The sequence below is a fragment of the Topomyia yanbarensis genome, chromosome 2 (genome assembly GCF_030247195.1).
Source record: "Topomyia yanbarensis strain Yona2022 chromosome 2, ASM3024719v1, whole genome shotgun sequence".
Lineage (NCBI taxonomy): Eukaryota > Metazoa > Arthropoda > Insecta > Diptera > Culicidae > Topomyia > Topomyia yanbarensis.
Window position 1 is genome coordinate 310,073,092 of NC_080671.1, and position 13,664 is coordinate 310,086,755.

Genomic DNA, 13,664 nt, shown 5'->3' on the forward strand with positions numbered 1-13,664 from the left:
CAAATATTAAACTTTTTGCCAAAACTGAACTGGTTAGTCTTATACCCTAGTATCAATTGAGGTTTTATCGTACTTTTATAGCCACTCATAACATTTAAATTGCACTTGTAGCGTGCTATAAAACTTCAATTGTTGCTTGTAAACATAAGTTTTTGTACCATGAAAGACTATTCTTTAGCTTAAATAGCAGCTAATATGGTTTTAATTTCAGCAAAATTTAGCATGTTTTCAATAAAGTTGTACAACAAAGCATTACAGAAAAAATTCAACTATAACGCTTATCGTACGCATAGTTCCGACATAGCTATCTTCAAATTTTCTTGAAGTAAAATACAGTTCACACTCTGGAACTATACAGCCAACAAGTTCTTTGACAATCACATGACAGAAAATTTTTCATATACCTTGCGGGTTTGAAGCGAAAGTTTGAAAAGAAGGATGTTGGTCTAACAACACGAATGGTCTCAACACTTCTTAACTCGTAAAGCAGATTGTGACTCCAGTTCCCGATCAGAACAATGTACCACCAAGAGTCAAGAAATTTCTGTAACTGCTCCAAAACCATCGACAATTAAGCCGCCCCTCACGTTGGCAACAATAAATTCCATAACTAATTTAACAATCATATTTTGTCGCTGCAAAACACTTCGATTTGAGGTCTGCGTTTCCATGACCATGATGTACAGTATGTGCTCATTTTGTTTGATATATAAAATGTTCATGGCACAAATAAGAAATAGTTTCTTTTCTTATGAGAAGAATATTTTTCTTATCGATTTCATTTTTCATGCATGTTTTATGATATTACTTAAGAAAGGACAAACCTTCCCTCCCCCAGGTGAGAATTGGTAAGATATTTTGAAACACCCACTCCCCCCATATGTCCTTACGTAATTAGTGTATGACCCCTAATTAATAAATTTGCGTTCAATGATGTATTTTTTTTATCAAACTGTGGTACCTACTGTTAATGTTAACCACGTCACAAAAAATCTCACCTTAAACATCAATCTAACTTTATAGCACTAGTTAACAAAGTTAGCAGTCATGGTTGAATTCGTGAGATGTGCACATGCAATGTAATCATTATAGCTAATCCCTAGAAGGGAATGCATTAAAAAATCGAAATTCAACAATTTTATATTTTTTGTTGGTATCTAAGGATCTCGACAATATGGAGTAAAATAATTACAGCACGTTTTTTATGCCAAGTCTTTCCCGATGGGGGAACAAGAAGTAATATTTGTATTGTCCATATTACACCCACAACACACTGTTCATTCTACAGCTAATTTATTTTTAAACAACCGTGCTGATTAAGCGAATTCGTCGTGATACTAGCAAAACATGCGCAATAGGTTAAATTATTGTGATATAACACCATGAGCAGATTAAAATCAAAACATCATCCAAAAGAATTTTGTTTTGCTTATGCCGAGTTTTATCACCAAACATGGGTTCAATCTCCTTTGAATACTTGACACACAAGGCTTCTATTAAGATTGTACTATATTTAACAAATATTGCCTTGATTCGGCTGTTAATTTAACCCATAGTTTTGTACTGAAGAACCAGTAGCGCATTGGCTTGTTCCGAAAAGTACAACGCATCAGAATAAAAATATATTTCTTCGCGAGCCATCATTCTGCGAAGATAAAATTGAAGTCATCTTCGCCAATAGTTGTAAGCGATCATCGCTATGGTGAGGAATGGTTTGCTGATTCGTTTATTCGTCATTCGCTTCATAGCTTCCTCGTGCAGTTCATTCGGTCGTTCGATGAGTAGCAAGGCAAGAACGTATGGATAAGGCATTCTGGTAAACACGGATTGGCAGTCGGATTCATTCGTGGATGAATATCAACAGCAAGTTGAATATAACAGCGAAGAACGATGTTGGACGAATGCAGGTGATTCATATTCACCGTGCTTCGTCGCGATGAAGATTCTGAAGCAACATTGACTGCCAGTTCGAGAAAAGCGAATGTCAGAAACTAGTTCGGCAAACGCTTGTATGTGGCGCAGTGATCCGTACAATGCAGCTAGAGCGCAACTGTCCAACACGTATAGCTAGCAGTTGAGCATACGGCAATAGTGGATTCAAAGATTTTCAGCATACATCGATTTTAAAATTCACACAGCTTTTTGAATACATTTTGTTTTAAACTAAACGTCTGTTATCTGTGATTACAGTTTAGGTTGAACTTCGTACTTCTATCGTACGAGATATAGGATAAGCGGGTTCTGATTGTTTATCGGTTTTTTCCGAGACAAATATATGCAAGCAATGGGATCAATAACACAGCAATCCATTGGGAATCCTCGGCGATCTCGCATACGATACGATAATATTTACCAATCAGGCGCACACATCGATTAGCACGGTGGATTGTTTTGATATGTACAGGCTATCTAAAGCATGCCTGAGATCATTCGGTTGAACATTTACACTTCCTTTATCTTTCCTCGTTTATTCTACGCTGATGAAAAATATTTGCTCGAAGGCGCCTTTTCTGTTTTGAACGGTCATATGAAATATGACAACATTGGCGGTATTTGTTGATCCAGTGTCTGTCAGAAGCATATTCGTGTGGATCTTGTAAGCATCGGAGTAAAGTGTTTTGTTGCCGGCTCACAGAGCTTTTAGGCATTTTCACCGGTCCGGTGGGCTGATTGTCATACCACACAGCTCAGTTCGTCGTAATAACTGCGAAAGATATCACGCTTCCATACACTATTCATTTTTTTATCGGAGTTCTTGTTCCGAAATTACGGGTTAAAGGTATCAGGGTACACACTAACTTCAAATATACATTGGTATTGCTTGTGACGGTAAAAACTGGATTCGAACCGTACTGCGCACTTAACATTCTTCTAATGAATTCTTCTCGTAGACTGATTAGTTCGACTGGTCTGTCTATGAGAGAACCATCTCTATCACTTAAAATACTGTATTACTTAAAATAAAATGTGTTTTGACAGCTCGCAGTTTCAAGCAGCAGTTTTAACACTAGCACTTTATGAAAGTGCGAAGTCCAGGTTGGTGGAAAGTGCGCTATATAAAAAATAGATTCAGAATTATGTGGGTTTTCAGGTATAGGCCACTAATTACCAATCAAAGTCGCTTAGACCACATCGGCCATTTATGATGGATCTTGATGCACCGGGAAAACTTACCAAATCATAGTTAATATCATAACTCATTATCAGTGATTTCTCACCCGATTTTTACAAACTCCATATTAGCAGATCCGTAAAGCAGATAGAATTACAAATAATTCTATCTGCTTTACGATCTGAACTTTTGCTTTTGACTAATATTGAAAAACAAATGAAGACGATTAACAATAATATTTCAAAGCGTATTTTTAATCGTAAATGGAGTAATACCTCTAAAGCACCTACTTTAGTGGAAACTAAAAATGGTGATGATTTATTATCGCAGGGAAAAATATATTAATTTTATGATTAAGCGTTAGAATTTTTAATAGTAATGTTTTTGAGCATTGCAAGAATACTTGTCAACGAACATTCGCAATTATTACCTTTTTTTAAATAAGTTTGAACAAAGTTAAAAAGTGACGAAAATTAACGCAAATTGAAACTCAATCCTAATATTCACCCTTGGCGAAATCCCATATAGCATTCTTTTCTTCCCACAGGCTTCTATCTTCGCCCCTTTCCACAGAGGTCTCACAGTGGACTAGTGGTTTTAGCAAAGTGTTGTCTTTGAGGAAGTTTCTTAGAATGAAACACTCGATATTGATCCCCCTAATAGTAAGTCACGAAATTTATTTTGTTCAATAATTCTGATACAAAAATACTTACTTCAATAAAGTAGTAGAAAAACTTACCACGAAGATTTCTTTCGGAGACTTTTGGTTTTCGAGATATAGGGCGTTGTTTGTGAAATGCCTCTCAAAACAGTTTTTCCACCACAATTTCTTTTATGGAGCTTTTAGATTTAGAAAATTGCATAAATTAGGGTCTCTACCCATATTTAGCTCCTTTAGGGAGTATAACCGATGTGACGATGATTTTGGACGAATGCACACCGCTTTCATGTTTCATTGTTGATTATCTAATAAGTCCCTTAAGAAACGGTAGGTAGGAGTTAATATCAGCTCGACCCATATTGAATACTCTAGAGCACGATAGCCGTCATTGCCGGCAGCTCTCGTTAGGACACTGCAAAAAAAAATTTTTTTGAATTCTCAAAGGCCCCCCCTCTCATATTGTGCCAAATCTCAAAGTAAGTTCAGATGCCAAATTGAACATCATTTGGACAATTCTAGACTCCCGCCCACTTTGAAATTTTTTGAAATGGGTTCTATGGGAAAATATGGAGGAAAAATATATTAAATGCTATAACTTTTGAAGCAGCAATATCAAAATTACAATTTATATCTCTTTTTAAAGGAAATAGCCTTAGTATTTGAATGAAGATATCTTTGTTTCTATAAAAATACGGGAAAGTGGAGTACAGGGTCATTTTGCCCCAAAATCCTCCATTTTAATTATTTTTCCTGCTCCGTGATGCAAATCATACATATTTTGCAGTTTTTCTGATGTGAAAAATATCAGATATCGAACGGAATCTTTTTGACCTTTGTCCGAATACGAAAAGTTGGTGTTATAGGGCCTTTTGTCATTCATATTAAATTTTATCATTTTCTCGTGCATATATCTCTATTATTCTTCAATCAATTTTCATAAAATGTAACTTGTTGAACGTGGAAATTTCTTAGGAATATAACAAAAAAAGATTCGTAGGCGATAAAATTCAGAAACATCAATTTTTTTGACATTACTTTTACAAATCACATTTTTTTTCATTTAATGTCCTATTTTTCCAGGAATGAAACTTTTCTCATGTGATTCCTAAGCATATGTGACTTTAAAAGTAGTAAGGTAAATAAGAATTTTAACCAGTAAAGAATCTATTTTTATTTTGTTACTAAAGATTTTCCACGTTCAACAAGGTGCAATTGAGTGAAGAATAATAGAGGTATATGTACGAGAAAATGATAAAATTTAATATGAATGACAAAAGGCCCTATAACCCCAACTTCTCATATTCATACAAAGGTCAAAAAGGTTCCGTTCGATTTCTGAGACTTTCACATTAGAAAAACATTCGTATCACGGAGCATAATATATAAAATATATATAAAATAGGGGATTTTGGGGCCAGTACCTCACTTTCCCGTATTTTTCTAGAAACAGAAATATCTCCATTCAAATGTTAAGGTTATTTCCTTTAAAAAGAAGGTATAAATTGTAATTTTGAGATTGCTATTTTAAAAGTTGTAGCATTTAATATATTTTTCCTCCGTATTTTCTTATAGCACCAATTTCAAACACACATTACTTTGACATTTGACACAATATGAGAGAGCGGCTTTTGAGAATTCAAATAAAAAATAATTTTGCAATGCCCTAGCCTTCATCTCCATAGTTCACCGGAAAGGATAAAGCGTAGGGAATATGGAAAGTGTTGATACTTAACCTACGTAACGGACGGATGGCGATTCATCAAACTCTGCCATAGCAGTTGCGGAGTTCGAGATTCGCTCCAAGCAAGCTATGCGACTTGTAAAGCATAGTTTGTTATCTGGTTGTTTAGTTAACCTTCGAATACACGATGTTGTTTGGTCTTTGAGTTGTTTTAAACAGCGTTTAGACTGAATGCAGCAAAGGCAAAATCCAAATTATAATTATAACAATAACACATATTATGCAACATTAAATTCCAAAAGGGAAACTTGGATTAAACCAATTTGCGAATTAAAGGCACAAAACCAAACTTAAATTAAGTTTGATTTTGCTGTCTCGAATTCATCTCATCAGTAAGTAGCACCATCTGGGTGTCTAGCTGGACGATGTATCTAAACTAGTACCCAACTTAGCACTAGTTAGGGCCGATTTCTTCATCCTTCTTTTAAACCAGGTTCATCAGTACGTTTAAACCTGGCTTAAGTGTTAAGCAGAGTGAAGAAATCCTCCCTTAGACACAAAAAATACAAACACTTCACGCGACATTTGTGAACGTCAAAAGCAACTAACTGCCTTTAGATCCCTAGCCATAAGACAAAAGTTCGTTTTCGATTTCTCTTCAGCAAACCAGAGCTTCTGCATTTACTTCCCGGGACATCACTCGGGACAAGTCAGTTGCTTTTGTTGCTCACATATGTCGTGTGAACTGTTTGGATTTTTTTGTGCTAGTGCTAATTTGGGTACTAATTTAGATACATCGTCTAGCTAGACACCCAGATGGTACTAGTTTTTGGATAACATTCAAAGGAAAAATTATGTTGTTATATAAATTTTGATAACATATGATCAAAATAAAGCTTCTTTAACTTGTACCGTATTAACATATTCTTTGTCGAATAGAACTTTAACTAAATGGAAATCATTAGCTTTCTTTGAGTACAAGACGAAATCACAAATGTCAAGGATCAGTATCCACATATAAATTTAAATTTGACAATAATACGAATGATGTTTGTTCAGTGACAGCACACTGGAATTAGGACATTGCTTGATATAAACAGTGTGACTGGTTTATTATCTTCCACATATATGCCATAGGACATTTATGCCTCTTTATTCATAGGACATTTGATTTACAGGACATTGTAAGCACGGTCAATTCCACCGAGGGATTAGGGGATTCAACGTTCTAAGGGGTGTGTTAGCAACCCACCCTTTTTAATGTTTGAATTGATTTTATTCCTACAGTATTCAAAAGCAAAAGGTTCTGTGTCCTTGACGTATTTTGTAGTCGCTAGCTTTATCGTTCGGGCGTCCCAATATTGAGAAATTTTCTTGTTCCATCCTGGATTTTTATTTTTCAGATGCGTGAAAAGCTTAAAGGCAGAGCTAGCCGTTATTCTTTCGTTTCGATGGATCTTCCACGCGTTTGCATTTTGATCTTTAGTGACATAAAACCAAATGTGCTGGTCAAAACTTTTTGAATGTTTCGTCAGATTTGTACCCATAATACTTCGTGGCTGTGCGACAATTCCGAAAGTTGCTTTTCTGATACAGGCGAATAATTCGTCAGCGTCAATATGTATCGATATTCGATTTGTTGGCCCCACTGGTGTTTTGAATTGTTCGATTTGAATATTTTTCAGGAAAGTTTGAATGCCTTGCTTCCATATGTTTGGAAATGGCCGATAAATTCGTCATACAAAAATTAAATTGAAGTGGATTGTGGTAGTACCGGAAAGGATTGGTTTCTTGGTATCTTTCGACATTCTCCAAGCTTGTGTCACGTATGTACAGGATAGATATTCCAGCGGTCTATGTATGTGATAATACAATAGAAAATCCTATTTAGATAGTATTTTATAAAGCATTTCACTACCGTTTTACGCATAATTGTCCCATGTTCTATGCATAACTCTCCCACTAAAAAATCTTCGACCATTTTTTGTTTAAATTTTTTTGATAAGAGGTTGTAATATTCCAAGTTTTTGCCATCCAGGGAAACCGCGCATCCGATTTCATATCGACCCTTCTCGAACTGAATGTTGCGGATGCTTTCCATGTGCGGCCGTGGATGTGTTTTATTAGGCGTGTATTGACTAACAGCCAATTCCGTTTGAAAAACAGTTAGACGTCTTCATGTCAGGTACTTCCACTTTTCTCGAGGCCTTCCTAACTGCCGATTTAAAATCGTCGAAGGTCACAACACGTTCATGTCGCATGGCAGCTTCGACAGCAGCGTGACAACTATCGCTTGGTGTGAACGTGTGCCCCGGCTCGAAATACTTCAGCACTACTTTCTTTAAAGCAATATTCGCTTTGTTCTAAAGAACAACAATATGTTAAAACAATTTTCAATTTGTGTTCTGTGAAGAACAGTTATCAAACCACAATATCAGTTTTTCGAGATACCCATAGTGTAAAAATACACGATGGAAGCAACTCAGCCCTACGTAACTACTGCGACCACTGATTTATTCCGGCCACGGTCACGAAATCACAGGAAACGTGCGGGTATATTGACCAACGGATGCAATGGTTTCATTATAGGCCACGAGTTTCTGAGAAAACACAACTGTCTTTAACCCATCCAAAAGGTGGTAATTGTATCACTTAAATTAAAAAGTTGAAACTGATTAGAAACAAAAAAGCAATGAAACAAAAATATTACGTTTTGCATTACCAGCTCATTAGCGACAGCTGGATCGCCATCTGCGCGGTATTTCGCTCGTGCTAGCTTTACTAACTCCAGGTGTATATTCTTCTCGGTACATTGGGTTCCATTTTGAATTTCCACCCCCGAGGCCGGAAATCTTTTGATGCTCCTCCACAGCGACACACTCTTCGTTGTCCAATTCAACAAACGGAATTCTCATTTCGTTTATTACGCGGAAACATAGAGGGTAACTATCTTTGACGCCTCTGGGTCAAATCGGATGGCATATAGCGACGATTGGAAGCATCCTCTCTTCTGTAGTTCGATACCGTCAGCCCAAACGTTAAAAAGTGGGCCTTGCTAACCTCACGTGAATCACTATTCTTGAGCACCTCCCACACTTCGTGAGGGATGTGCAGTCCTCTTCATTTCCGGCGATGCGCCGATAAATTATGTTGCTGAAAATTTTTTATGCGCTGAAATTTAGTTTTATATCTTGCAATTTACCCGCAGTGTTCACCAACGCTAATCGTATTTAAATCGCTTCTTCTTCAAATCTTATTCAGTACGAGTGTTTCGTCTTTCTTCAACACTAGCGAAACTCACGTAGCTTTGAATATACCTACGCTGACCATCCGTGGCCATGCTCCAGTAGGTCTCGTTTTTTCCTGTTTTTGTCATCACAAGACAAGAGTTCTAAATATTTTTTACGATATCCATAATCTTTTTCAATGACGAAGTAGGCGGAATCCTTTTTAGCTTCGTTCTTGGTCTTCTTTCTGACGTTTTCTGCTTCAGGTGACCCAAAAAGCGTCGGAATCGTCGCTACGTTCTTCAGATTCCGCTGGAAAGCGGTCCATACCCGACAAGAGCTTGCTTGAGATACAGAATCGTTCTTCCGGTTCGCCGATGGAGCCGACCCTGTAAAATTCATCATCCCTATCATCACTTTTGTACACTTTTAACATGGCCAAGAAATCCATTTCTGATTTCTAGCGAAGTATAAAACTATCTTCTTCTTTTTCTTCGCTTCTGTTTGGCTTGTTTGTGAAACAAAGCCCAAAATGGCACAGCATATAAAGCTATATTGCCAGTTAATTTTCGTTTATAGTCCAATGGACTTTACTTTCTGTGACTAACCGACGATAAACTCGCAGCGTCACAAAATTGGTCCACCACAGCACGAGTAATTCGCCCAATCAAGGTGAAAAAAGCGAATTATCTAGCACTCGGTGAAAACCAACATGTCGACACGTTGAAATTTTCACCGGAAGTCTATAAAACTATCCAGCACACAAACCCCGACGCACACGAATGTAAATAAAGCAGACTACATCTGACATTTGCAGCAGCATAAGTGCTGCCATACAACAGTCGGCATAACAGTCCTACTGAACATTTTTTTATGAAAAGTTGCATAAAATGAATTTACAATTGGAAAAAAATCGATTGTTGATTTTTAAAGTCATTTTGAACATTACAGTTTGATTTGTATAGCCGTTTTCCCACTGAAAGCAAATGTTCAACTTTGATTGCTTTTTCCTCAGTTGTCTATTTTGAAACATGGGACAATCGTGCGTAGAACGGCAGTTCAGGTTTTGATCACTTTTCTATAAGGAGAAGACAAACAACAATTTGCTTGCATATTATTGTGCCAGCTTTACATGAGCATTTCAGTACCCATTTAGATATCGAGACGTTCACTGAAACGTACACGCTGCACCAACTGCATCATAAATTCTGCTGCTCTAAGGTTGCTAGGTTTGCTGTAACTAGCACTTGTATTTGCTACTCGCGCTTGAAGTTAAGTAATGTAGCGCCTCCAATTTGGGTTTAAACGGATGGACAATTTTTAAAAGAGAATTTGATTGATTAGTTTAACTCATTTATCCAATTTCATCAATTCTGTAATCTAAAAATAATTTTTGTATTATACTGTACGTCACCACGTTTAGTATAATACAAAAATTCTTTTGGCACCACTTGCACGTGGTATGATCAACCTGCACAAAACGTTACATAACGCAGGGCTGATTTTTGTAACAGTATGTGTTCTCATTCAGGCCTTTGTTATGCAAAATCGCGATATTATGTCAAATCGGCTAAGCGCGGTGTGTGCCGCGCTCCATGGGCTGTTTCTTTCAATCGGGAAACGCCGCGTGGAATTTTGGGTGAATGTGCTAATATATCTGGTTGCACGATAAGCATGGTCTGATGAGGCGAAGGGAGTTACGTATCCCACCACTTCGATCATTATATTGGAACGTTGAATCATACGATACCCAATGCACACAATATGATTTGCTGCGTACACAGCAAACCCCTCTTTAATAGGTTGCACTGCTTCTCCAACATATTCGAGGATATCAACGATATTAGTATCCATATCTATATCCGGATGTGCACTTTCCGCAGATGAAAAGTAGAACAGAATCTCAATTGCAAAAATAAAGATGAGGGTAGACGACCCCTTATTGATCTCATTAGTCAGGATATCACACTATTTCGTTAATAACTTGGCTCACGGTTTGCGGTTAAATACGTATCATCATCTTTGCCTAGTTCCTAAGAATGAGTACAATTAAAAATATTACCTGGAAAATGTATAATACTTGCATTTGAACGATACAAAAAGTTGAGTACAACGCACCCTTATTCATTCTACCATTTCAGTTAAAGCGATGAATAGAGATAGCAGACACTGCTCTAACTAATATGTTAAAATGGATGGGATGAATAGAGGTGCTGTGATGAATTGGGGCACAGTAACCCAATTATATTTACATTAAACGAAAGAGCTGTTTTATTCTTACCATTTTCATCCTGAATTTTCGTAAAACTAATCACATATAACTTTAAATAGTTAAAATAATTCGAGCCGCCAACTCGGACCAATGAAAGAAAAAATTATTATCATCTTGACTAGTGCCAATAATAACATCTTGGCGGCGCGCAGAGCGGGCTAAGTTTTGCGTTTGAGAGCCAATACCTCAAAGGTTAAAACCATATTGAAATTAACATCAAATTACAAACAGAGGTGGGTAAGAAAACCAACTGGTACGTACATTCACCGGTACGGTTCTCAAAATCTCAACACGTGTAAACGAGTGATGCCCATCGTATTCGGTTTTGGTTTCGTCCACACGGTAAACGAAATAAAAAACCTCAACCGAGTCTCAGTTTCTAAAACCGAGTCATTCAGCACCGTTTACATGTGTGAACGTGTTTCTACTTGTATTGATGTATTCTTAGCAGCGGTTTCGGTTCGGCGTTAGAAAACCGAAACTGCTTTTTTTCTATACACGATGCTGCGGTTGAAAGAAGAAGCAGTAAATTCGTGTGCAATGCAAGGCAACTGAATTGAGTTCAATTAGTTGTTGAGAGTCGATGGGGGAATATCGAAATGGCTGGTTCTGAGCAGTTGTTAACAGTTTAACAATAGATGTTTGTTTCAATGCTGAAAACCAAGATGACGTACACCAAACTAAAAACCGCTACCATGTCTTGGCGAATAATTGCATGAAACCGTGAAATGTAGATATATTTGATTCGGCAAAGTTGTCTAGAGCATATAAATTGATGTCAATGTCAAAATGTTTAAATTGAAATTAAGGAAAACAATGAAATCAGCAAAGTCATTGAAATAACAAAAACAATAAAATCCATTAAATTGATGAAATCAATAGCTTCACATTCATTCAAAGAGGCCTGTTGTGTTTATATCGTCAATAGTCGTATCAATGAGATTTAATCCACGTCTGGTTGCGCTGGTTAGGCGATTCTCGGATAATCTCGAGCACACACTCGCATTATGTATACATATATCCTTATTATTACTGCTACGGCGTATCGTATTGATACATATATCCTTGCACAGAGGCAATTGCAAGTATGTGTGTGTTATCCAAATATGATGAGCAACTCAGACGCAAGTGGGGGAAACTCACTGTTAAACGATTAGGTCCTTATTTACTGAGTGCTGGTAAAACATACGGTGGTTTGAACAAGCATATTATGAAAAGAGTTGAGGGATAAATGTTAAAGTGACCGAATTATTAACAGAAGAGAAAGTAAACAAAGAGAGTAACTCATTGCAGATATGTCTTTTTAAAAAAAAAAAAAGCTCAAGATTTCTGTTATTGTTGCAGTAACTGCACATCGTTTTGACACATTATGGACGTCCTCTAGAAGGTTTGATCGCGAACATTCGAGTTTAGAGAAAACTACCACTCAATTATTCAATTACTAGAAAACTTAATTCATTGAGAACAGCAATCAAATAACGAATAGCAAGAACACTTTTATTTAATAGGCCGCCGTTGGAAACTTAGTTTCTTAGGGTCGATTAAACGTACTGGTGAACCTGGCTTAAAAGTTAAGCGAGGGTGAATCGACTCTTAAAGGAATAAATATTTCCGGCGATACCAGTCGATGTGTGTATATAAATACTACAGAACAATCAAATTTAAAAAAAATGTTGCGCAAGCATTCGTCATTACAACAAACATGTAAAACGACCTTCAATCATTAATGTGGATATTGGGCCATACTGTAACCATGCTAGTTGTTAAATCATCATGAATAGGCCATCATTTTTAATATAATTCCGCTTTTTCGAATTTCTAATTTACGACGCAATTCAAGTTTCGTTTCCTTGGAAGCATATGCCTATTTAAATATGCATGCTTTAAAATGCCAAATAGTCGTAAAAATAACACCATATTGGAATGCAAATTGGCGACGAATAACAATTTTTAATCTCTAGACAGCTTTTTGATATCAAAAAACCCTCAATCAGATTTCAAATGACGGCAAGCATCAATTTGCGATTTTTGACATATTTCTTATATTAGAAATGCCCATGTCGCGTAATTCTAGATGACAGAATATTTCGAATATACCGTCATCTTAAATTTTGATCTGCTATCTTAGATATAAAAATGGCGGAGATTATTAAATTTCTTTTTACTTTTGATTTTTTGGGATTCAGGAATCAGGAATCAGAATATATTGGCTCAAATGGCACGTTCCCCGTACATAGTCGGGGATTTGTGCCTTGCCGTGTGTTTCATCATTTCCTGAGCGGAAGGAAAGGACAAGGAGGTGTAGCGAAGTAGAATTGGAAGGGTGGGAAAAATAACAGCACAAAACAAAAATAAACAACAGGTAAGTTAAACTCACAAGTAGTTCAACTTGCCTGCGAATAAGCCTAAAGCTCTTTACCACATTGGACAAGAAACTTTAGTATGTCTCTGAGTTTCAGTCGACCAAACATGGTTTCGTCTATATAAGGACGGCTGAAGACCCGAAATCGCAATTGCGCTACCGCTGGACAGTTGCATATCAGATGATATGAGGTTCCGTAGTCGGATTCACAAAGATCACATGAAAAAGACTCAGCGCGCTGAATAGTTGCCATGTGATAATTGAGTTTGCAGTGGCCGGTTAAAGCCCTGGTCAGCATGCCGCAGTGGAGCTTTGAAAAATGTAAGAGATTTTTCGAAACCACTGGGCA

General features: G+C 36.9%; 1 protein-coding gene across 1 annotated transcript; it reads right to left on the bottom strand.

Annotated features, from left to right (window-relative positions):
• Positions 1–9,751: 9,751 nt before the first annotated feature.
• On the bottom strand, positions 9,752–10,971 carry LOC131680525 (uncharacterized). The gene is made up of 3 exons (XM_058961239.1): positions 10,963–10,971; positions 10,349–10,649; positions 9,752–9,852 (listed from the first exon to the last, which is right to left on the bottom strand). The coding sequence occupies exons 1-3, from the start codon at positions 10,969–10,971 to the stop codon at positions 9,752–9,754; spliced, it is 411 nt and encodes a 136-aa protein (XP_058817222.1).
• Between the last annotated feature and the right edge of the window lie 2,693 nt (positions 10,972–13,664).